Source organism: Sphaeramia orbicularis, chromosome 11 (genome assembly GCF_902148855.1).
Source record: "Sphaeramia orbicularis chromosome 11, fSphaOr1.1, whole genome shotgun sequence".
NCBI lineage: Eukaryota > Metazoa > Chordata > Actinopteri > Kurtiformes > Apogonidae > Sphaeramia > Sphaeramia orbicularis.
The window spans coordinates 17,754,121-17,777,986 of NC_043967.1; the positions used below are offsets into that span (position 1 = coordinate 17,754,121).

Sequence of the window (23,866 nt, forward strand, 5' to 3'; positions counted from 1 at the left end):
ATATAATAATTAAAAGAATACTATATGGGATACATCGCAGTGCTGGCTTCATATAGGTTCACATATATTGTTTTACTTTTCTCGCAGGTCAAACCAAAAATTAAACTTAAAATTAAGAAGCTATCAGAGCTCTGATTATGAGTCCAGTTCAAAGATCTCTACATACTACAGTACCCATGAGTCTCAGCAGCTGTTGTCATGGCGAAAATATCGCAAACTGTTTCGACAAATTGCCTATTGCAGGAATTACAGGAGAACTGTAGTTGAGGGATACGGTTGTTGAAAAAAATGCATCCTGGGAGTTGTAGTTCCCTGTAGTTCTTAACCTTTTGATGCTTGCAGGAAAACCAAAACTAATACAAATAAAAAAATATCTAAAACTAGCAAAAACTGGTAAATAAAATTGCCTGTCGGTAAAAACAAACAAACAAAACAAAAACCAAACTTTTTTTTTTTTTTCGATAATAGCTAGCTTGATTTGTGATTATTTTAATATGACAGTTACGGTTTCGGATGGTGGTGCTATTAAAACTATTTTTCATCATTTATTACATATATAGAGACATTAACATGCATATGGTCACAAGCATATCTTAAAATTAACACATTCAGAGTTGGTTTATTAAAAACACTTCATATAATGTTCCTTTTAAGTCATGTAGCCTATTCATTACAGTTCATAATAGAGACACCCGGCAACTTTAATCCCTGTTTTATAGCATCTAAACATTTATTCGGATACAGAGACAAACAGAGTGTAAAGCAGTTTTGTCCTACCTGTAAGTTACAGTTTATATGTCCGTAGTTTGCTTCTGCTCCACCGTCTGACAGTGACTAGTGTTAGAGGCGGAGGAGTTTCATCCTGATGTAGGCAGACGGAACAAACCTTAACTCCGCACTGCAGGGGGGGTCATGGATAAATATTAATCAAACATTAGGGTTACTAGTCAGACTAAAATATGAATAATATATTTGAAACTAGATAAGAGTTACATTGAATATTATTATTAAGTCTTTTGTTTCTCTTTTTCTACTCGGAAGCCAACAGGTGTCATCCACGATAATGGTATGGCCCACCTCTAATGTGAGCTGCAGCTAGATTCATCAGTCCACCTGTAGCCTCAATCATCTGGACCATAGGCTGTATATAACCAGGACCTGGACATAACAGGGCAGTTTTTCCTCTCTGACTGAAGGACAGACATCAGACCAGAACCGAGATCAGAACCAAAGCTGATCAGACAGGATGGCTGAACCCCAGAAAGGAGATCTGTCTGCAGATGAGAGGAAGATCCTACAAGTTATTGCAGCTGGTAAGTAGACCATACTTATACTTTAAAGACTAGTTATCCTTTACTAGAAAACCTTGCTTAATGATCATGCATTTTACATTTATTTGCATTAACAGCCAAGGAAAGTCTGGCTGAAACAAGAGTACATGCTTTGTTTGTCTGAACACAGAAATAAGCAAGAAGTAAATTAAAATAAAACAAAGAATAGCTGTATTTTATAGGTCTTTAACATATCCAAATGTCACTCTGCACTTAAAGGTAATTTTGCTCTGTCATCATACTGAACATTACAGTTTATTTTAGCACCTTCCAGTTTAATAATCCAGGTTTTTAATCTGGTTTTATACTTTTAATTTATTATTTATAATGTGTTTGCTCTTGTGTTCAACATTTCTATTTTTCTACTGTGTGTCATGCTGCTGCTGGACTGTAATTTCCCAATTTGAGATCAATAAAGCACATCTATATCTATCTTCAAAAGAAAAAAAGTGTGTCCAAAGACATTTTTTCAGATACTGCATTATTTGTTTACAAAATAAGTAACAGCATTGTACTGATGTTTGTTTTAGTGTCGGTTATATCCCATCACAATGCACAGCCAGAGCTGGATTTCTTACTATTATCTTATTCTTATTCTCTTACTTCTTACGTGCAAAGTTAATCTATCACCTCCACTTTTTCTATGTTATTTTGATACAGGTGATGTACAAGAGGCTGCCCAGCTGCTTGCAAGCAAAGATGTTCGAGTCAACTGTTTGGATGAGGTATAAGTGGGTATTGTTAGTAATAACAATGAAATAAAATAGCTTAGTGGTTATTAAATATTAGAAGCTTGCTATAAGTTACACTTATTCTGTTTTAATCATAGCAGTTTCATTTAGACAGGCTTTTTGATTTATAAGGTTTTATAGTTTTATGTCTATGTTGTACTGCTGTTTTCTGTGTGTTTTAATGTAACTTTATTTTCATGAAAAAAAAAAACATCTTACTGATTCATTTATTTATCTATTTACTATTTAATTTTCAAACAAAGAATTAAAAAAAACAACAAAAAGCAGAAGCAGAACTTAAAATAATAATAAATTAATGTAATTAAAGTATTAGGGCTAAGCTTTACAGTACATACTCAAACTGACTGCCATATTTACATGCCTCTCCAGTTTTCCATACATTTAAACATCTATTCCAATACAGAAACAAATACATTATAAAACAGGCTCATACCCTGTTTCTCTTTTCCATACTTTCAATTTTTAAACTGTTTACATTATATTGGAATTTGGTTTCTGCATATTTACTTTCTAGTAAATTGGAAGTCATTGGAAAACTGTTTTATGTATCACATGTTTTCTTCACACACTAGAACTGTGTCCTTCTGATGAGTTCTGATGTTACTTCTTTTCAGTCAGGCTTTGTGTTAAAAAATGTGAATAATGAAGAAGATCCCCCCCACCCCTTGATCTTCTTCCGCCCATAATGTTACAGTTATGCCACCGTAGCATATGTTTTCCAAAGAGACATATGGAGAAGACTCTTGAGAGGCACACGCAGTCCTTGAAAGTGTTTGATAATAGCATCACGCCACTACATGTAGCACACAGACTCCTTCAGCTCGCTGGTCTGTCAGAATCAGGTGTGGTGACATAGGTTCACACCACCACCCACCAAGGCCCCTTTACAGATTTGCATCAGCAGGGTTTGTAGTGATGTAACATTCAATAAACAGATTTCAAATGATATATGTTTAAGTTAGGAAGTGTTTTTGCAAAGTATTAGTACAATTTTATTACAACCATTGCAACAACTTCTGATCAAAACACCTCACAGTGTTCAGGTTTTTGGTGGGTAATTTAATTTTACAAATAGATAAAACATCCAATCTTTTTGCATTAGTATATTTGAAATTTTCACATTACAAATTGAATGATTAATTTCCTTATTTACTACAGGTCCAGGATTTTTTTTTTTTTAGATTGCATTCAGCAAAATATCATGCACACTTATTATAAGTATCATTATTGTACCGTTTTTTGCTCCTAGTGATGTTACTTGTATTATTATAAGAATTATCACTGACAATGAACGAATATCATAGTACAGACATCATGTCTGGTGATGTTGTGTTAATATATTTTTAACTACAGCACGCAAAAGTTAAAAGCATTGCCTGCTCTATTACTAAAGCAGACAGCTTAGTCGTATTTTGTCATATATGTCATAACATGTAATATTACATGCTTATGTGAATTGCTAATGCTAGGTACTGTGTAAGTATTAGGATGGGTAAAATACAGAGGTCAAATTTTCCTACAAGGATAATAAAGTGACTTAACCTTAACCTTAATATCTATGAGATGTAAACAGATCTTGAAAAGCTTTTTAGTTTTTTCTGTCTGGTGTTTCCACTAAGCTAATCACTGACTTTAGCGAACATAGGCTAATGTCCACTAATATCTATCTTCTCAGTATATGCTTATAAAAAGCAAGTAACTACTTATATCTCTGAAAGATTTTTAAGTTAAAAATATTTACACAGGTGTAGTTTAAAAATTTGGACAGAGTTGAGCTATCTTAAAACCTGTTTTTTGCGTTTATGTTAAGCTTATTCAAGCTAAGGTAAGCTAATCACTAACTCCAGCTTGTACGCACAATGCTTAAAACATAATTAATGATATGATATACTACAATATACTATAATTTTTTACCAGTTTTAGAAAATCACACAATTTTAATTAACTGCCTTTTTCCTCATTTGAACACACAGCTAACCCTAAATGTATCAGCAGAGATGCAGACTAATGAAATTCTGTTTGCTGCCTTTGTTTGTAAGAATGGCATGACTCCTCTGATGCATGCGGCCTATAAGGGTAAAGCAGATATGTGTCGTCTGCTGCTTCAGCACGGTGCTGATGTCAACTGCAACAAGCATGAATATGGATACACTGCTCTCATGTTTGCTGGCCTTTCAGGTATCACTGCTTGTGTTGAATCTTGTTTGGCTAAATGATGATGAACGGCTCTGTGTGTAATATTTAGTTGGCTATTGGAACCAACTGAACATCCTTTGCTTCACCCTCACAGTTTGATCAGAGTGGTTGGTTTGTCCTTTCTGGGCTCTTTGTGTTAAAATGTATTTCTTATGTTGAAATTCAGATATTAACTCCTTGTGGTGTTGATATCCACTGTCAAACTGTTGAACCCAGTCAGTATGTAGGCTTGACATTCCTTTTTGACAGAGGATTAAAGCCCTCTCCTCCACAAACTGTCTGTATTTTTGCAGTAAGATATGTTTTGTTATATAGTTTTCCAGTATTAGCACATATATCCTTTCTGTAGTATTAAATGAAAAGTGTCTTAATACCAAAAGGCCTAGTAGCACCAAAGTAGAGTCACATTCTTGCTAATATGAATAAATCACCAAACATGGATGTATTTTTACAATATGCACACTATCTTATTGTCTGATACATTCTAGAGCTAGAAAATGGCATGAAACTGCACTGGGGTTAATGGTTAGCATGCTATCTGCTGTAAATAATGCTGCAATACAGTACATACAGGGTGGGGAAGCAAAATTTACAATGAACATTTAGTTGTTTTTTCTCAGCAGGCACTACGTCAATTGTTTTGAAACCAAACATATATTGATGTCATAATCATACCTAACACTATTATCCATACCTTTTCAGAAACTTTTGTCCATATGAGTAATCAGGAAAGCAAACGTCAAAGAGTGTGTGATTTGCTGAATGCACTCGTCTCACCAAAGGAGATTTCAAAAATAGTTGGAGTGTCCATAAAGACTGTTTATAATGTAAAGAAGAGAATGACTATGAGCAAAACTATTACGAGAAAGTCTGGAAGACACTATTAAAGAAGAATGGGAGAAGTTGCCACCCGAATATTTGAGGAACACTTGCGCAAGTTTCAGGAAGCGTGTGAAGGCAGTTATTGAGAAAGAAGGAGGACACATAGAATAAAAACATTTTCTATTATGTCAATTTTCTTGTGGCAAATACATTCTTATGTCTTTCAATAAACTAATTGGTCATACACTGTCTTTCAATCCCTGCCTCAAAATACTGTAAATTTTGCTTCCCCACCCTGTACAAGTGAGATGTTAACTGAACTGTTTTCTTGACAATCTAGTGATAATTTTAGATCATTTTTGAGTATTACAAATGGGTCCTTTAAGGAGACATCATCTCTTGTATTAACTGTTTGCTTATGTTTTCCAAATCTTACTAATTGAACCTTTAACTGAGCTTCTGTTTAGATGGATGATTTCCAGTTCAGGCTATGTTATGTTTCCAAATATTAAACCAATAATTTCACATCCTTCAGGTAAAACTGACATCACCTCCATGATGCTGGATGCAGGAGCAGAGATAGATTTAGTGAACTCTGTTGGTCGCACCGCTGCTCAAATGGCAGCTTTTGTAGGTGAGACCTACAAAGATTTAACCTGTTTAGGTACCAGGAATGGAAAGAAAACTGTATCTTTACCAGTAATGTGCATTCTCCTTCCAGGCCAGCATGACTGTGTAACGGTCATCAACAATTTCTTCTCCCGGGCAAGGCTGGAGTACTATACCAAACCTCAGGGGCTTGAGAGTGAGCCCAAGCTGCCTCCGAGGCTGGCAGGCCCCTTACACAAGATCATCATGACCACTAACCTCAACCCGGTCAAGGTGAGGACTGACTCAGAGAGTTCAAACTAACTCACTCACAGCTTCACTGTCTGGTCTTAAGAGCATTTTTTGTGACTCTAGTTTTATCATGTATGTAATGTTTAAGGGTACGCTGTTAAAGTGTCTGTCATGGTGTCAGATTTATTCTGTGGGAACTATGAAAAATATTGCAAACTAGTACACTGATTATTTCATACCACCTCAGGTATAGCCTTGGATTTTTGCCAGAAAAACTGATTTCAAATGTCATTGAAACAGGACTATGACACCTGTATGATAGAGAATCACAAAACACATAATGCAGAACTGAGGCTCTGAAAGGATTAGTTTTTGTGACACAACACTACAGCTACAGTGTTTTAATACTTTAGTTTATATTCAGATGGGAGTCTGGTGGTACAGAATAAAGCAATAGACAGGTGTCAGGTTGATATGTTAGAAAATTAATGAGGTTCAGCAAAATGTGGCTGAAGGACAGGTGGACCGAACACAGTAACAGTGATTGATTGATTTTGTAATATTTCATGAGTCATTTCATAGAGTAACACTCTGTATTAATATACAACCTTATAACAACCCTATGTTATCATCAAGATGGGAAGGCTAAAGATTTTCAAACTGGAAGTGGTGAAGTTTAACCATTTTTACCTATAAAATGCATGTGTTTGTTACATATTTGTTGATTTTTAGGTGCATTATCACCTGCATTGATGTGGTTCATCACAAATGTGACATATGGGTCTGTTTATAGCTCAAGGAATAGGTTTTTATGTTAACATAACCCAAAATTCATGGGATTTTTGGATTTCTTCCAAATGCTTTCTCTGGATTTTTGAAGTTTTACTGTCAAACATCACACTTAAATATCTTCATTTATACTGCATGTACACTATATTCTATACCTGTTACAAGTTCCGTATTTCTCACTGGATTAAGTTGGAATTTCTAGTAAACATCAATAAATTCCTAGACCTATTTTCTACCATTTGTGTAAATAGTTTGTGATTGAATTAAATCACTGAAGTCATTTGTTACACAAGCAGGAATGCTTAACTTCCTAAACTTTGCATACTGCAAATGCTGAATTTATTGCAACTAGTTTTCACTTTTCTTATACCTAACATCAGTTAGACAAAGTTAGCCAGCTAATGTTAGCTATCTAATTGCTTCTCTAGCAAAAATCCTCAGAAATCTTTCCTTTTCTCATCTAAGCAGACTTAACATTAGCTCTACCTATTAGTCTTCTATGTATATACAGTACTGTAGCTCATATTAGCCATATTGTGTATTTGTAAAATGTGGCTGTTGTGTATCTGGTCCTGACCTGATTTAATACGAGATGGTCTTAATTACAACACATTTCAATATAATATAAAACTTCTATTTTGGCTGGAAAGTGTTGATATTCATTGTTCATTGATATGTTTAACTGCCATCACTGAATCCCTAATAATAAATTATGGAAACATTATTACCCTCCAGTATTGTCAAAAATTAGTGCAAGTAATAATTGACTCTTTGAACAGAGGAAGAGTTGGTGTTTTGGCAGTGGTGTGATGGTCTCCTGTAATATTAGTCCTAAAGTGGCATATTCATTTCACAGTCAGGTTTTGGTATCCCAGTGCCTTTCACATTCTATAAAGGTCCATGTGACCAGTCGTCGGATCTGCTTCAGCTCACGGACCCCACTCTGCATCTAAATATATCTGAATGCGTGTCACACAGATATATTTGGTAACACTTGCATGTTTAAGCATTAGTGAACGTGCATCTCAGAAGAATATGATATGAACATAAAACAAATGATTTTGCTTGTAAGGCTCTAAAGTATTTTGTGGGATATAAAGATCACACAGAGCATTAAGGGATTTAAAAGGTATATGATAAAGAAGTCTTAACACATTGTAAAAGCCTTTCAGAGTCTTTCAAAGGGGTATCAGTTTTACACAAGACATATTTTGGTTTTGCTATGCAGTCAGTAGCATCAGTCCTACTGGCATAACACTGAGACATATGAACAAATATAAATGTGCCATGAATTTGATACACAGATTTTATATTTATGTTCCCAATGATTTTTAGGACATTGTTTACATTTTTTTTCCAAAAGTGGCAATGCAGCTATAGAGTCAAGCAGCCAGTTATAAAAAGGCGATAGCTCTGAAGTTATGCCAGAGATACCAGTGTATTACCAGTGTATTGGTAGAGATACTGTACATAATGACTCTATTCACACTGACGGTCCGATGGATTCAGGTGACCACTAGAGGGAGTAGTGAGTTACTCTGTCTGCCTCCTATAGCGAAGAAAACTAACACCACTGGGCCTTTGACCAAAGCATCAGAAAGTGATAAGATGGGATGAAAACTAAGAAACAACCTTAGAGTCAATGAAAGTGACAAAATGATAAAAGCTAGAGGCACTGTTGTTGTTTTCACCACTGGACACAGAAATAAATGAAACGAATGGCGTTTGATGATGAAATCACAGTGTTTCTTTTATATGGATGAGTTTGATTATGTGATTTATGAAGGTATTAAGTTATTGTGTGATGTTCAGACTAAACTGTGACAGTTCTGATCTTGTTTGGGCGATTTCAAACAGATCTTTAGTGCAGCTACTGACAACACAAACTGTACAGAAAACAGAGGTGATTTGTGGTTTTACCTGGGTGTTTTCTGTCTAAAAACGGTGTTAAGCTAACAGAGCTATAATGTAAACCAGTGATACTCGAACTGTGGTCTGCGAACATCATAAGAAAGTCAAATTTATATCAGTCTTTCTCAAATCACCCTCATCTGACTTGTGAATCAAATGTAGCCTACATTAGTCTAAGAGTACACTTTTATTGAATTTGTCTATGCAAACCCATGTTTTATGTCACCATCTCTATACAGTTAGTCATATTAAAAACCTCTTGTGAATTGTGGTGGAAATGAAGTAGAATAGCTAACTAATCAGAAACAAAGAGTGAAACGGAACAAAATAAAGAGTAACTTGAACAGTTGTAAAATGCGACAATGGATCAGTGATTAAAGAGAAAAGCTGGAGAACCGACGACCAATGTTAGCAACAAGGTGCAAAGACATTCTGTTAGCATCGAGCTGTTTGCACCATTTGTAATATACTTCAGACTTAATTTGTAATATACAAAATATAATAATATTGTAATATAGGCTGTTTAAAAATGTAATTTGTCAAAGGGTGGAAGTGGGAAACTGGCCATCTGGTTAGGTAGGCCGTGAAATTTTTTTTTTGATGATGAAGTGGTCCTTGGGGTGAAAAAGATTGAGAACCGCTGATGTAAACTATCAGCTGACACAGCACATGAAGATTATAAGATGGAGTGATATTTTGACTGACTTTTATGAATAACCAGCTGTGAGTTTTTATTTAAAGAAGAAAACCTGATGATACCATAATACACATGTGTGTAAACCAGTGGTTCCTGACATTTTTTGGCTCGTGACCCCATTTTAACATCACACATTTCTGGCGACCCCAGACATTCAAACTGAGACATAAATTTGCTAAAGTTCATTTGTTTTTGATTATGTAATAGTTTTCTATACTAAAGTGCAAATAAACGTTAATTTTAGATGACATTTAGTCCATATAATGTATATTGTTATGGACGGAGGCAGAAAAGCCAGGTGTAGATTACTGCATAAAGTGAGAATTTTATTTTCCTTGGTCAGGATATGTACAGTCAGTCCAGCCTGGATTTACAAGGATGACAATTAATACTGAACAAACAAGAACTCAAACTATGAATTATGAAAGAGCTGCAGCATCTGAAACTGACCACAATGAATATTTGAAAGATAAACAGTACCACAGAGCTTCAGTTTCAGCTTCAGAGTTTGTCATGTCTTATGTGTCGTGCCAACTCACCATATATTTTTTATCAGTAAGTTTATTTTTATTTTCATCTACTACTAGAAATTTCAAGCGACCCCATTAGAATTCCAGGTGACCCTACCTGGGGTCCAGACCCCAAGGTTGAAAAACACTGGTGTAAACAATGATCTTTATATTTATTCAGTGAGTGGTACAGTCTGTGTACACAAAGTGTTGATTGGTTGGTGGTTTTTGGTAGTCATAAGAATATTCAGTTACTGTTGAGAAAATTTAAAGAGAACCCCTTTAAAACTGCTGTTGTGAACTGAGCATATTTAGTAAAAATTCAAAGCACATCAGTTCTATTTAATACAGTCAACAGTAAACAGCTTTGTGTAACAGGTACATATTCAATTCTAAATGAAGTCTGACCATTAGTTAGATCTAAGTTTCAGTCTTTCTTTTTTATGACTTGCATTTTTTATTTCCTTTTTCCAAACATATCACATCATGACACATCAAATACTAACATCAGAGCATTGGTAAATTACCCACCCACCCATAACCAGAAGGGGTATTCATATCAATATAGTGGGTTTTTATCCCGCACACATCAGCTTTGAGTATCCATGTATATAATATATACATACACCATAAATATCTACACAGATGTGTCTAATCATAATATACACAAGCTTCAGTCTTTCTTATTTAATTCATGTTTTAGGGTAGATTTGCAGATGTTTTGTCCCCATTTTACGTTTGCTCATGCTCTGTCTTAACCTAAACTTTGCATCAGAGAAAATTATGAATGTCTTGGCATCCAAATTATGCTGTCTGCTTTCTCTCGCTATCAGCCCTGTGGTGTTAACAGCACACTTTACATAAACTACAGTAATGCAACATGAAATGGAAGAACCTATGGTAGTCTCACTCCTCTGTGCCAGTCAGTTCTGCCCCCAGAACCATTCTAGAGTTCTGAAACGTTTGTCTAACTGTCCAATCTGTCAGATAGTCATGCTGGTGAAGGAGAACCCGTTGCTGGTGGATGCGGCAGCTCTTGAGAAGTGTTACCAGGTGATGGATCTGCTGTGTGAGCAGTGTGTGAAGCAGCAGGACATGAATGAGGTTCTGGCCATGAAGATGCACTACATCAGCTGCATCTTCCAGAAATGCCTGTCCTTCCTACAGAAACGGGATGATCAGTTGGACGCACTGGTAAAGAGGTGAGGCTTTTGGACATGGGTGGTCTCACACAGCCAGATCTATCTGTACACTAGATTAAAACTGGTCCAGTGGTGTAGATACTGTAGATCTGGCACCCTCCACTGTCATTCTGTGTCACATATTCCTTTTCGAATATGGCTTTTTTTCTTTTTCTTTTTTTGTGTGTATTATTGTTTTATGCGTCCCTTGAATTTTCATTTCTATATTATGTTGTGCAACAAAGTCAATTAGTAGCAATCAGGAGGCTTGTATCGTTTCCATATTCAAAATAAATCAATAAAATAAACTAAAAAATTCTGGAGAGTTATTTAGGTTGTTTGGCTAGTTTTTGGGCAGCATTTACCTAATAATATTAGGAGAGCAGTTGTTTTGGTGGAATATTTGTGCATGTGGGAATGCTGCGTCATAGTATTAACCCATAAAGACCCAGTGCTACTTGTGTGACAGTTCCCAAATGAATTGTTCTCTAAATCTAAACTTTCTTAAATGATTTATCACCGTTTATCATAATATTATCCTCTCAATTTTGCATTTTTTCCAGTGAAAATGAGGTATTTTCTGACATTTAATTCACTGATCATGTACTTTAATCATCATGCTGAGCTTACATTGAGGGTTATTATACCAAAAAACAGAGAAAACTTAAGAAAAGGTGACGTTTTCAATGAAGTATATCATTAACCGAACATAAGCAAAATGTCTCCATCAACTGTTATTCATCACACTCCAAGGGTTTTACTGGTCAATCAATGTTTGAACATCCAATATGGTCATATCTGATTACCATGAAAAGATGACAAAATACATTTTACACCAATTATTTACATGAATTAGTGGATCAACAGGTATTAAACAGTTTAGATCAGTAGATGCTTTTAGATGCTGGTGGATATTTGGGTCTTTATGGGTTAAAATGACTAAATCTCTACAAAAGAAAATGACAGACAAAAACATACCTGAAATTTTGAGCGTGTAGTTAAAGGTCTTTTATGTAGTGAGTGATACTTTCTTAACGATAATGCACAGATAGTGGGAGGAAGGAGAAGAGAAAACAGCTGTCTTTGAGGCTTAAAACATAGAGAGGCTCAATCATGTATTTCAGTGCACTACTGTTTTAAGTGGTATCTGACTTATTCTATCTGTATTGGAAAAAGTAGAAATAATTCCAGTTGCATATCTGCTTTTTTTCTGAATCTTCTTTGAAATGTAAAGGGCCACCACGTTTCTTGAAACTCATTTCAGTTGCATTAATGTAATTCCACTGATAGTCACATCAACCAACAAGAAGATGCAGACAATTACAGTAGCTCCTTGGTGGGGATATTCTGTGTACCATACCATCATCATACTGGTTTTCCTAACATATTTTGAGATGTTATGTTTTTTTGTTTTTTTTCCCCGATATGGTGGCTTATATGTTTCAGGAATTTGTCTGGAGTTTCTCCAACTCCTGCCTCCGGGGACTGAAAGAAGATACTGTACATAGGCTAATATATGTCCACAGATATCACATTTCTGTATCGCAGTCTTTTTTCCCACATCACTTACAGCTATGGTCTTAAATTCACATTTTCTAATTATTCTAAAGCATGTAATAGAAATACTAAAACTTCATTTATATTTTCACCTTATTCTTTGTAATCATTTTTATGAATAAGTCTTCTCCACAAACACAGTGAAACTGAAAGCTGTAACTTCACTGTATATTGAAATGATACCATACTCCTATTATTTATTTTGAATTTTGTTGCTGCTGCTGCTGCTTCCCCAGTCTGCTGAGGGGCCGTGAGAGCGATGGCTTCCCACAGTACCAGGAAAAGTTCATCCGAGACTGCATCCAGAAGTTTCCTTACTGTGAGGCCACTCTGCTTCAGCAGCTGGTGAGGAGCATTGCATCGGTAGAGATTGTAAGTGAAGAATAAAGCAGAGAAGTGCAGTTTATGTTAGACATACATTTTATAAGCTTAAAGCTTTTGTTTAAATTGGGGAAGTTAGGACGAATAGTGCTAGGCAGTGATTAGTAACAGTCAGATAGTGGTGGGTTGTTTGTGTGTTCGATGGTACTGAACATATCACACCTTCATGTTGTTTCCAGGGCAATGACCCAACGGCGATTTCAGTTCTGACCCAGGCCCTGACAGGTCAGATGGCATTTGTAGACGCCGACTACTGTGTTACATGTGGGGAGCGGGGAGCAGAAAAGAAGTGCTCCCTTTGTAAATCAGTAAGTGGCTGTTCATACAGTAAAACCCCACTGTGACACCAGTAACTGGATAGATAGATAGATAGATAGATAGATAGATAGATAGATAGATAGATAGATAGATAGATAGATAGATAGATAGATAGATAGATAGATAGATAGATAGATAGATAGATAGATAGATCGATAGATACATAGATACATAGATAGATAGATACATAGATAGATAGATAGAGAAGGTGCTCCATTGTCTGTCCAGTGTGCACAGGTGGCAAAAGTACTCACATTCTGTACTTAAGTAGAAGTACAGCTACTTGTGCAAAAAAATACTCTCGTAAAAATACAAGTACTGATTCAACTCCTTCACTTAAGTAAAAGTAAAGAAGTACAACTTCTCAGTTGTAATGAAGTACAAAAGTAACAAGTAAAACTGCATTTTTTGCCATGAATGAAACAATACTTATTTAACCACGCAAAAATCATAAAAGTTTGGTACTGATTAGAGTCCTGGACCGGGTCGGGTAACCGACAGGTAACCTGCAAAAACATGCGGGACGGGTAAAAAAAAAATGAAATTCTAACAATTTTCATGGGATGAGTAAAATTAAACGAAATGCAGGCGGGTAGTGGGCAAGGAAGTGAAAAAAAAGAAGATTCATGGATGAAAATAATTGTCAGGAAATTTAATGATGATGATCATCTAATTTGACCATGGTTGATCCACAGCTAGTTTGTTTTATTTTTATGTAAGCTTCACCTCTGTTTACATCCGACCGCAATGTCATTGAGCAGCAAATATTAGAGATTTATTGATGCGTGTTTTTGCCAAAAAATAAAGCCCTTAAAATTGAGTTACTGTGTAGACAATGTGTTTAATCACAGGTTGGGTCGCAGTACTCAGCTTTAAGGAAAAGTTTGTAAATAGTGGACCCATGCAGGACTGTGGTACTGACCCTGTGCAGGACTCTGGTACTGACCCTGGTCACAGCCTATGCTCCTTCCCTCCTCCACACTGATTTTCCCTCTGAAGTGATGTATTTTATGTACTGTCACATCTGTTTAGTTTGAAAAAGTAGCAGGTCTATTCTGACAATGTAAGGAGTATAAAGTACAGATATTTATGCCAAAATGTAGGGAGTGAAAGTAAAAAGTTGCTAGAAAAATAAATACTGAAGTAAAGTACAGACACCTAAAATATCTACTTAAGTACAGTAACAAAGTACTTATACTTTGTTACTTCTCACCTCTGCCAGTGTGTGGGGGAGAGGGTGCTCATTATTGTCTGTGATGGAGATCAGTTTTTTTAGTGTCCTCCTCTCCACCACAGTCTCATAACTGTTCAGCCTGAGACTGATTACAGAGCCAGCCTTCTTGATCATTTTATCCAGTCTGTTGGTGTTGCTGGCTCTGATGCTGCTGCCCCAACAAACAGCTGCAAAAAAGATGGCCCTGGCCACAACAGACTGATAAAAGATCTCCAACATCTTGGTGCATACTTAGAAGGATCTCAGCGTCCTCAGAAAGTACAGTGGGCTCATTCCCTTCTTGTACACAGCCTCAGTGTTGGATTTCCTGTCCAGTCTGTTACTGATCACCACCCTCAGGTATTTATAATCCTCCACCTCCTCCACAGTCTCTCCCCTGATCCGTAGGGGCTGTGAAGGTGCCCTCTTCTTTCTGAAGTTGACTACCATCTCCCTGGTCTTGTTGACGTTCAGCCTCAGGTGGTTCTGTTCAGTAAAACACTGACCTGGATAATCTTAAGGTGTTTACCTTCATGATGTCTTTGTGTTTGTTTTAAGGTGACCTACTGCAACTTAATGTGCCAAAAACTCCACTGGTTCACCCATAAAAAAATGTGCAGGGCTCTGCGGGAACAGGACGCCGACCAGGACGACACTCCCAGATTAAAGGAGCTGAAAGGTGGTTACCAGGAATTCAGTTATAGTTGTGTTTAATAAAACTGTATGTTTCATTTAACGGTCATTTATCCAAATGTTGTAGATAACAGAGGCAGTTACATCTAAATGTAGTGTTTTCTGTAAAAAGTATACAACTGTACTTAAAAATCAAACATTTATTCAATTTATATAAGAGAGTCTTTAATTCACATTTGACAGCAATAACTGTTGAATGTTGTTCACACTACCTACTTTTATTTTGTTTTACAGCTGTTCAACTTTTAGAAGCATTTAAAGCATAAAGTGCTTCAACTATATAGTTATATGATCACGAAGTGGGTAACTTTTACTCTGTACCCTTAAAAGGAATATTCACAACTCTTACCACATGATAAAGAAGCTTAGAAAGGTTAGTTAAGTTCCTTCAAAAAGTAATAGGTAAAGTACATAATGCACAAAGTTTACACAAAGAAAAAAACTGCTGGTGTTTATCCATAAAACACACCAGTCAAATGCAAAATACAGAACAGTCTCCAATGTCTAAAGTTCAATGTCAGTGTTGCAGCAGATACTTGTGTCCTTCATATTCACTCTGACAGTTTGGATGTGGTGAAACAGAAAAGATTAAGACACATCCGTCTGAAAAAATTTAGCATCATTATCAAATTCATTTTGGCTTCTTATGTTCCTTTCATGTGAACTTGATTTTTTCTGCTTCCAAAAAAGATGAAACATGGAGGGGGAGTTCACTGTGTATAATTCCAACCATAAATGTTAGAAGATTCCCTATGGGGATGCGTTTATGATCACACATATTAACGCATTGCATTTCTCTGTACATTAATAGCATACTCTTTGCACTGGATGGTAATTTGGCATAATATGGCTTTTCAACAAAACAATAAACCTTGCTAAAAAAAAAAAAAAAAAACTAACTAAAAAAATAAAGCACTCACATTATGTAGATCAGATCACCCTCAACACCCAAGTTGATATTTTGCTTCACGAAACGCCTACCTTCAGTGCCACTGGAAAAAATCTAAATCCTATCAAGTGTATTTTTCTCATTTCTAGTCAAAATATCTCATCACACTTAAAATAAGACATAATCACCTAGAGAGTAACTTTTCAGTGAGATATAAGAACTTATTTTTAGACAATAGGTCTTGAAAATCTTATTTGAAGAAATCTTACAAAGATAATTTTCACTTGTTCCATTAGCAGATTTTTTTTTGCTTGAATTAAGCCAAAAAAAAAAAACAAAACTTGAATTAAGCAAAAAAATCTGCCAATGGAATAAGTGAAAATTATCTTGGTAAGATTTCTTGAAATAAGATTTTCAAGATCTGTTGTCTAAAAATAAGTTCTTATATCTCACTTACAAGTTACTCATTAGGTGATTATGTCTTATTTAAAGTGCGATGAGATATTTGGACTAGAAAGGAGAAAAATACACTTAGTAAGATTTTGATTTTTGCAGTAACCTGAAACTCAGGATTACAGTAATATAACACTGAAACATAATTTATACATATGGAGTATTCATTCTCTCTCCTCCTGCGATAGTGAATAACAGTCATGTTGTTAATGTTGCCCCCTAGTGTTGAAAACTTTGTCTGTCTGTGCCTTGTTTCTAGATGATGAAAGCGACCTGGTGATGGAAACAGCCAATTTCCTACAGGAGCTTTGTATGCGGGCGGAGGAGAAGGTGGCTGCTGCGGGGGGCTGTCCCGCGGAGCTGCTGAGTTGTCCACGCCCCTCTACTTCATCTGAGGGGCAGCCCTTCACCCAGGACTGAGGGCAGAACCACCAGCCCCGATCCCACTGACACCCAGGTACCACAGTCCCTACGTTTGGAGAGGTGTGGTAGAACAGAAATGTGATGTAACAGCGGTTTTGTACTGTATGTTCCAATTCAGGTAACATAAATAATCAATGATGTTAAAGCTGATGACATTTTACAAACAGGGCAACACACAAAACCTCCTAAAGCTAATGAGGTTTCCTAATTATAAATAGGAAATTACCATTGTGACACCAATAATTTTAGTAATATAGTAACAGATGTTAAATGTTAGTTATTTTAATGATGTTAGTCTAAATAAAATTCAGAATTTTCATTCCAGTAATATAGTAAGTGAGCTATGATCTTTTTTCTTTGTTCTTTACTTTGTCTTTTTATATTTTCATCAGTTTTACTGCACTTTAATCCACTGTGATTATGGTATTTCTTCCATTGCATCATTGATAATGCAGTCACATCCGACAAAATACAACTTCTTTATGTAACATTCACACATGTTTGTACGTTAATATGAAGTTTGTTTTGGAATCTGTGTAGTATTGGGAGCCAGATGTCTTTCAACATTAGTTAACTCTATTTCTAACAGTATATAGTGTTGCACAGTGTTACTGTGGTAGAGAAGTAGAGGAGACCCATTGAGTGAGCATTAGGAATACTGCATTAAACTATTTTTGAAGTTATTCTCTACATTAAAATCAATATATTGTGGCTGTTTTCATGGATGCAGGCAACCAGACACAGTTTTACACAAATACACTTGTCAACCTCAGACTTGAAAATTGACTGTTTCTCGAGCTGAACTGTTTTGATATACAGTACAGTGGAAAAGTCTTTAGGTTTGTTGATTTAGTAAAGTTATGACCACACATATGCATTCCTCAGTCTCTGTATGAAGATACGATCTGGATATATGGGAAGTGTGACCACCTTTGGAGTTAACATGGCTTTAACCGTTTTGTTCAGACAATATGAGATTTACTGCATTATTTTCCTGATGTTTTATACCAGGTTTCAGTCAACACATGTCAGATGTTTTTAACTGTTTGTGCTGCTTCTTGTCATGGAGTCCTGGGGTCATACTAAATAGTCACTTATACCTTTAGTACACAATCAGGTCAGGTTTTTTGTGCCTTTTAAGCCTGTGCACATATCTCCTTTATTTTCTAGCTGTCTGAAGAAAAGCGAATGAGAAATATAGTGTATACTGCAAAAAAACAAAAAAAAAAAACAAAAACAAAACGCTAAAGGTGGCCTAAGACTTTTGCACTGAATTTCATTATTTGAACATTTTTGTTTGGTCATACATTTTAGATTAATGTTAACATTTTTTTATTTTATTTATTTATTTTTATTCATTTATTTATTGTTTAGATTTATTGTGTTGTTGAAGTATCACTGGAATAAAATCTGAAAGACTTTAAACTCCTTATAACAGTATTAAAATCAGTTGTGGTTGCTCTCCTGTTGTATCTGTTAAAGTGTACCATTTTGTAAGTAAGTAGTTGACTAAAATGACTTTTAGACAGATACAAGACCGTAGTGATTTGTGTGCCAAACTGCATAATTGATCAATAACAGAATTAATGTAAATTTTGGTCGTGAAACACATAGCTTTAGCCACTTAGACATAACTGCAGCTGTGCTGTTGAAGTTTTCCTTGGGATGTGCCCTATTTTTAGAAGGTCCATTAGTCACAAAATCAGAAGGCCAGTCAGAAAAGGGTTAGGGTTAGATTTATCAACTAAATCCAAACAAATTTTATGACTGACAGCCCTTCTGACTAAAGGGTCATCTGATAATAAGGCTCATGTTTAGACTTCATATTTTGCTGATAAAGTACAATATAGTCATTTTTTGGAGTTACATTTATGTCCACCTTATTTTCAGGGTTCTCACGGGGTCTTAAAAAGTCTTAAAAGTCTCAAATTTACAAATTAGCGTTTAATGCCTTTAAAAAAATCTTTAAAAGGTGTTAAATTTGATATGGTAGGTCTTAAATTTTATTGCCATACACTTGTTGACTGTATTGTTTTTAACTGTGTCTGTTAAATGTCCAAGCTGCAAAGAAAGTAACGTTGGTCGACTCAGTTCCACCCATTCCAACCCAAAAATTTATATTGAAATTAGGAACCAATTAATGCTATCTTTGCAGCCCCCAGTGAGAAATGACTGAAATGGTGGGAATCAAGGCATTGGAGTAAATTAATATATTTACCTAAATTCTAGGAGGCACGAGTTTTTGCCAGTATGGCTGTCAAATAGGCATTAAATTCTGTTCTAAGTAGTCTTAAAAAGGTCATAAAAAGTTTTAAATTTAACTTGTAGAAACCTGTGGGAACTCTGTATTTAGGACCAATGTTAAATATGTATGTTGTTCTGTCTTTAATATGTAAAAATTGTGCATGCTTATGACTGTTAACTTTGTTTAAGATGTTTATGGTGTATTTTTAGATGTATGTTGATGTTAGCGAGCACCATTGCTATGCTAACAACTCTGACACTTGGCTACATCCATGATAACATCCAGCAAATTGATTCTATATGTTGTTTTTTTTTCCATCTCAAATCCTTATGCTCACTCCCAGATGTCTTCTCTGCTCCTCTATAGCAGCAGCACTAGTATATAATGCTAACACTAGTACATAATGCTAACATTTGTAGGTAATGCTAACACTAGTATATAATGCTAACATTTGTAGGTAATGCTAACACTAGTATATATAATGCCAACACTAGTACATAATGCTAACACTAGTACATAATGCTAACATTTGTAGGTAATGCTAACACTAGTACATAATGCTAACTCTAGTACATAATGTTAACACTTGTAGGTAATGCTAACACTAGTACATAATGCTAACACTAGTACATAATGCTAACACTTGTAGGTAATGCTAACACTAGTACATAATGCTAACACTTGTAGGTAATGCTAACACTAGTACATAATGCTAACACTAGTACATAATGCTAACACTAGTATATAATACCAGCTATGGTGGTCTAATAACAACAAACTACTGGCTTCTATCACAACACACACCCCAAAACAAGTTTCATGACTGTTTCATCTCTTTTTTGCCACTGATTCCTAAAAATATTCCTGTCTAGCTGTTAAAATATGGACAGTGTTCGCTAGATAAAGCTAACTGTGTCTGCTGTTTGATGCTTGGAAGTCTACAGTGGATTTTTACAGCGTTTACCTCCGATTAGCTTCTGTAGAAAATAATGGTCGACAATATTGTAAAGCAGTTGATCAAACTGCGAAATAAGGATCTTAAAACTGCTGTTTAGTGTTCATACCAGCAGGGTTGGATCATCTGCTTTCTTAAGTTTTACTTCATGTATTTTGTCTTGTGTGTTTTGCATGTATTGCATGTAAATAAATTATTTGGAATTAAGTGTATATTTAGTTGCGTACTTTTTTTTTTTTTTAATCATCCTTTTACCTTTAGTTTACATGTATTTGGCTTTTTTCTTTCATGCTTAAACCTAGCCCTGGTCTAAAGTCCATTCCAAACAGCAGACACATGATGGACTAAGACCTTATGTTGGCTTTTCCTTTTATTCGTCATGTTTACGTGGATACACTGCCTGGCCAAAAAGAAAATTCACACACACTATATTTCTCTTAGCTTTCATTATGGGATGCTTTCACTGTGGTGTTGTTAATACCCCAGAATGCATACACAATATCAACATTTATAATCATCCAAAGTTGCAGTATTTTTTTGCCAAGTTCTTTTATTGATGAGAGAGTTGGGCCGCTGTTTAAAGTGTACTCCATCATCCTTGTACTGTAGGCACTCGGCATGATGGGTAATCACTTGATCCACCTCTCTTCTCACCCTAATTCATCCATCAATCTGGATCAGGGTCAATCTGGACTCATCAGACCTCATTACCTTTTTCGATTGAAACAGTCCAATCTTTATGCTCGAGATCAAACTGACGGTTGTTTAAGAAATGAGAAGCTACTGCGTCAATTAAGAACTTACTGCTGCTCAAGCATATTAATCAGTGCAGTAATTGTGCAATAGAAGCCTCTGAAGTATGTATTTAATGACAACCAGGTTTGGTCAGATGCATTTAGGACTTAATGTAAAATCAGTACCTTCTTTAAAGAATATAGTGACATCATAGTAGAGTGTATCAAATCTACTGATTACAGAATGCTTTTGTAAAAAGAGCCTGAAATATAGTCAATCAATCTATTTCTTTCACACTGTAATAATACATGATACCTCCCTCTTCCATTGCGTAGCTTCACCAGTTACTTCACTAGATGGCAGCGTTTCTTTTCTCTTTCTGTCTGAAACTGACATGGTAGTTTTACTGAACTTTACTACCATCACCAATGGTGTGTTTACTAAAAGCTTTTCAAAAAGGAAGAAGAAGAGGAGGAAAAAAGATAGAACAGTGAAAAGTATTAGATGAAATATTTTATTTAACATTTGGGTTTATTGTTTTATATAGTTCAAAATTTTGTAATATACTCCTGAGACCCAGCAATGTATTTTTGTCCTTTGGTCCTCTGTGATGGACAAGTTTTACAGCTTTACTTAAAAAAAAAAAAAAAAAAGTATCTGAAGTATCTGAAAAAACGGTTGCATCATGCTGTTTCTAATAAAAACAATTATTTAATGTAAAAAAACAACAACCCAAAAACAAAAAAAAAACAACCAATCCCCCCCTGAGACCCTACTTACTGGGTCTGAGGAGGGAATCAGAGTAAAAACACTTCTATTAACTTGTGCTTGACGGGACTAAAATCTTTCTGCATTAACTAAACTGAAGCTGAAAACACTCAGTGATCTCAAAAGGTTTAGCGGGGGGAAAAAAACAGACAGTTCTCCTCATGCTCAGTTTCTCACACATGATGAACGTCCTTTGGCGATGCATTAGATTTCTATAGAAGCCTGTCTTCCAGAGTTCATTGTTCTCTGTTTTCCTCAGCTCTGCTCCCATGGGAGCTCACTGACCCCTGTCACTACAGCTGCTGCATAGCGCTCATAGGCACAAGACGCAGGCATGACTGCTGTCACGCTGCTTGTCAATAGAGTCATAACTCAAGCTCCATCCTCCCGTTTCCCTCCTATTATCCCCTCTCCCCTCATCTGTGTGTCACACTCACTCTGGACTGCAGCGAAGCATAAAAGCTTGATCTCAAATGTCCGGTTTTTGAGATGCAAAAATTAGCAAGTGCTCTGCCGGATCAAATAACTTTGATAGTCTTCTTTCAAGCCCCCCAGGTTCTTTTTTTTTTCTCAACTTGCCCTCATCCATACCTCCCGCTCGATGATGTGATGTGACAAACGCAGCTTTTTGGGGTAATTGGAGATCATTTTGAGTGCAAAAGAAAGAAAAAAACACTCCCTAGCGCTGTGTTACAATAATGGCATGAGGTGGACAGTTTTGGAGTGGATTTATTTTCAGTGGTATCAAAGAGGAGAGCAGGAGAGTTGCAGTAAAGTCATTGTCAGAGGGCCCTGGGAAAGGCATGTAAGAGGACACCTTGGTGTTAGGGGCAAATGGCGGCAGGATGAAGGTGGAAAGGAGGCTTTGTCTGGCTACGGTATGATTTGGATAATGGACGTACACATACATCATGTTGGTGAGCTCATTCACACAGTTTAACTTCGATGGAATTGCATCTTCAGATACAAACCTTCATCCACCACATGAAGCTCCTGCAGTCAGCTGGTTCCTCCATTCTTGACCTTATGTCTCATGCATGAACTGGATTATAAATTCTGATATGTAATCCTAATGAAGGTCATATAACTGATTGCAGGTGCTCTTATTCCTCAACATCACATCTCTGCTTTACTGGCAGAGATACCTCCACATTTGTGACCCAACACCGTTTGGTCTCCAGCCATCTGGACATACTTTTTAAACCACAACTGCAAGTGTGACAGCATCTGGATGAGGTGTTTTATATGCAGCAGTGCCCCAGTTCCTGTAGTCCAGCTGGAGATCAAGGTTTCAACCCAAGATATGCAGTTTATTCTGCATTTACAACATAGCAACAGGGTTCTAGATCATATTGTTTTAGATTGCTTCAAATGTTTCAGTGGATAAATCTACATTTTAGAGGTTTATAGTGTAAGAGTTAGGAGGATCTAGTTGCAGAAATAAAATATAATCTCTATAATTATGTTTTCATCTGTGTATAATCACCTGAAAATAAGAATGGTGGTTTTTGTTACCTTAGCCTTTATATCTTAAGAAGATGTGAGTTGACTCTGTGGAATCTGCCATGTCACAACACCATGTTTGTTCAGGAGGTAGACTGTACCAACGGAGTGTTTGATTGAAAACACATTCCTGATAATACAAATAGTTCATAAATCACTTTAACTTTATTCTGTTAAGTGGCTTAAGTTAAGTTTATTAATTTGTTTCTTCAGCCCTTTGTTGTTTATAGCTATAATCTGTGTTTATAGTTGTAGTCTGTTATTTACTTTGTTCCTTGCTGCACTGTGGGCCTTAGAGTTATGCAATTTCAGTCCTCTGTATGTGCTGAACATGTGGAAAAACTGAAAATAAAGCTGACTTTGAGGCAAAATAATACCTCAAAAATGGAAAAGATTTATTTATATACTTTATTTAGATATTTATTATTTTGTCTTAGATTTTTTTTTTCTTCAGTAATTCAGAATAAAGTCAAACATAATTTCCAATACCGACATTTTTTTACCCACAGGTTGACATTGTCCGATTAAACCACTATTGGCCTTTTCAGTGTGCAGACTATTACTATGTGGACCTTTAAAAATCCACAATCAGTCAAATACTAATTTGTTACTGGTTATAATTGTGTTGCTCTGTTGTGATAAACATCCATTTTAATCCACTTTAAGTTTAATCCATTTACAAGCCACTTTAATCCCTTTATAGTA

General features: G+C 35.8%; 2 protein-coding genes across 3 annotated transcripts in view; one reads left to right on the forward strand and one right to left on the reverse strand.

Annotated features, from left to right (window-relative positions):
• bzw2 (basic leucine zipper and W2 domains 2) overlaps window positions 1-862 on the reverse strand; it is a 31,236-nt gene extending 30,374 nt beyond the window's left edge. For both annotated transcript variants that reach the window (XM_030147456.1, XM_030147454.1), the window contains exon 1: window positions 778-862. The gene's annotated coding sequence lies outside the window, so the exon portion shown is untranslated. The remainder of the gene's footprint in view (window positions 1-777) is intronic.
• A 182-nt stretch (window positions 863-1,044) lies between these two features.
• On the forward strand, window positions 1,045-17,134 carry LOC115428419 (ankyrin repeat and MYND domain-containing protein 2-like). The gene is made up of 10 exons (XM_030147453.1): window positions 1,045-1,313; window positions 1,992-2,056; window positions 4,123-4,261; window positions 5,637-5,735; window positions 5,823-5,983; window positions 10,835-11,049; window positions 12,822-12,957; window positions 13,146-13,274; window positions 15,056-15,176; window positions 16,792-17,134. Exons 1-10 carry the CDS (start codon window positions 1,247-1,249, stop codon window positions 16,950-16,952), a joined length of 1,293 nt encoding a protein of 430 aa, XP_030003313.1. The 5' UTR covers window positions 1,045-1,246; the 3' UTR covers window positions 16,953-17,134.
• Window positions 17,135-23,866: the final 6,732 nt, after the last annotated feature.

Coding starts and splice junctions, on each gene's coding strand:
- LOC115428419 (XM_030147453.1), top strand. CDS start 1,247: ATGGCTGAACCCCAGAAAGGAGATCTGTCTGCAGATGAGAGGAAGATC. Junction 2,057..4,122: donor GAGTCAACTGTTTGGATGAG/GTATAAGTGGGT, acceptor TTTGTTTGTAAG/AATGGCATGACTCCTCTGAT. Junction 4,262..5,636: donor CATGTTTGCTGGCCTTTCAG/GTATCACTGCTT, acceptor CACATCCTTCAG/GTAAAACTGACATCACCTCC.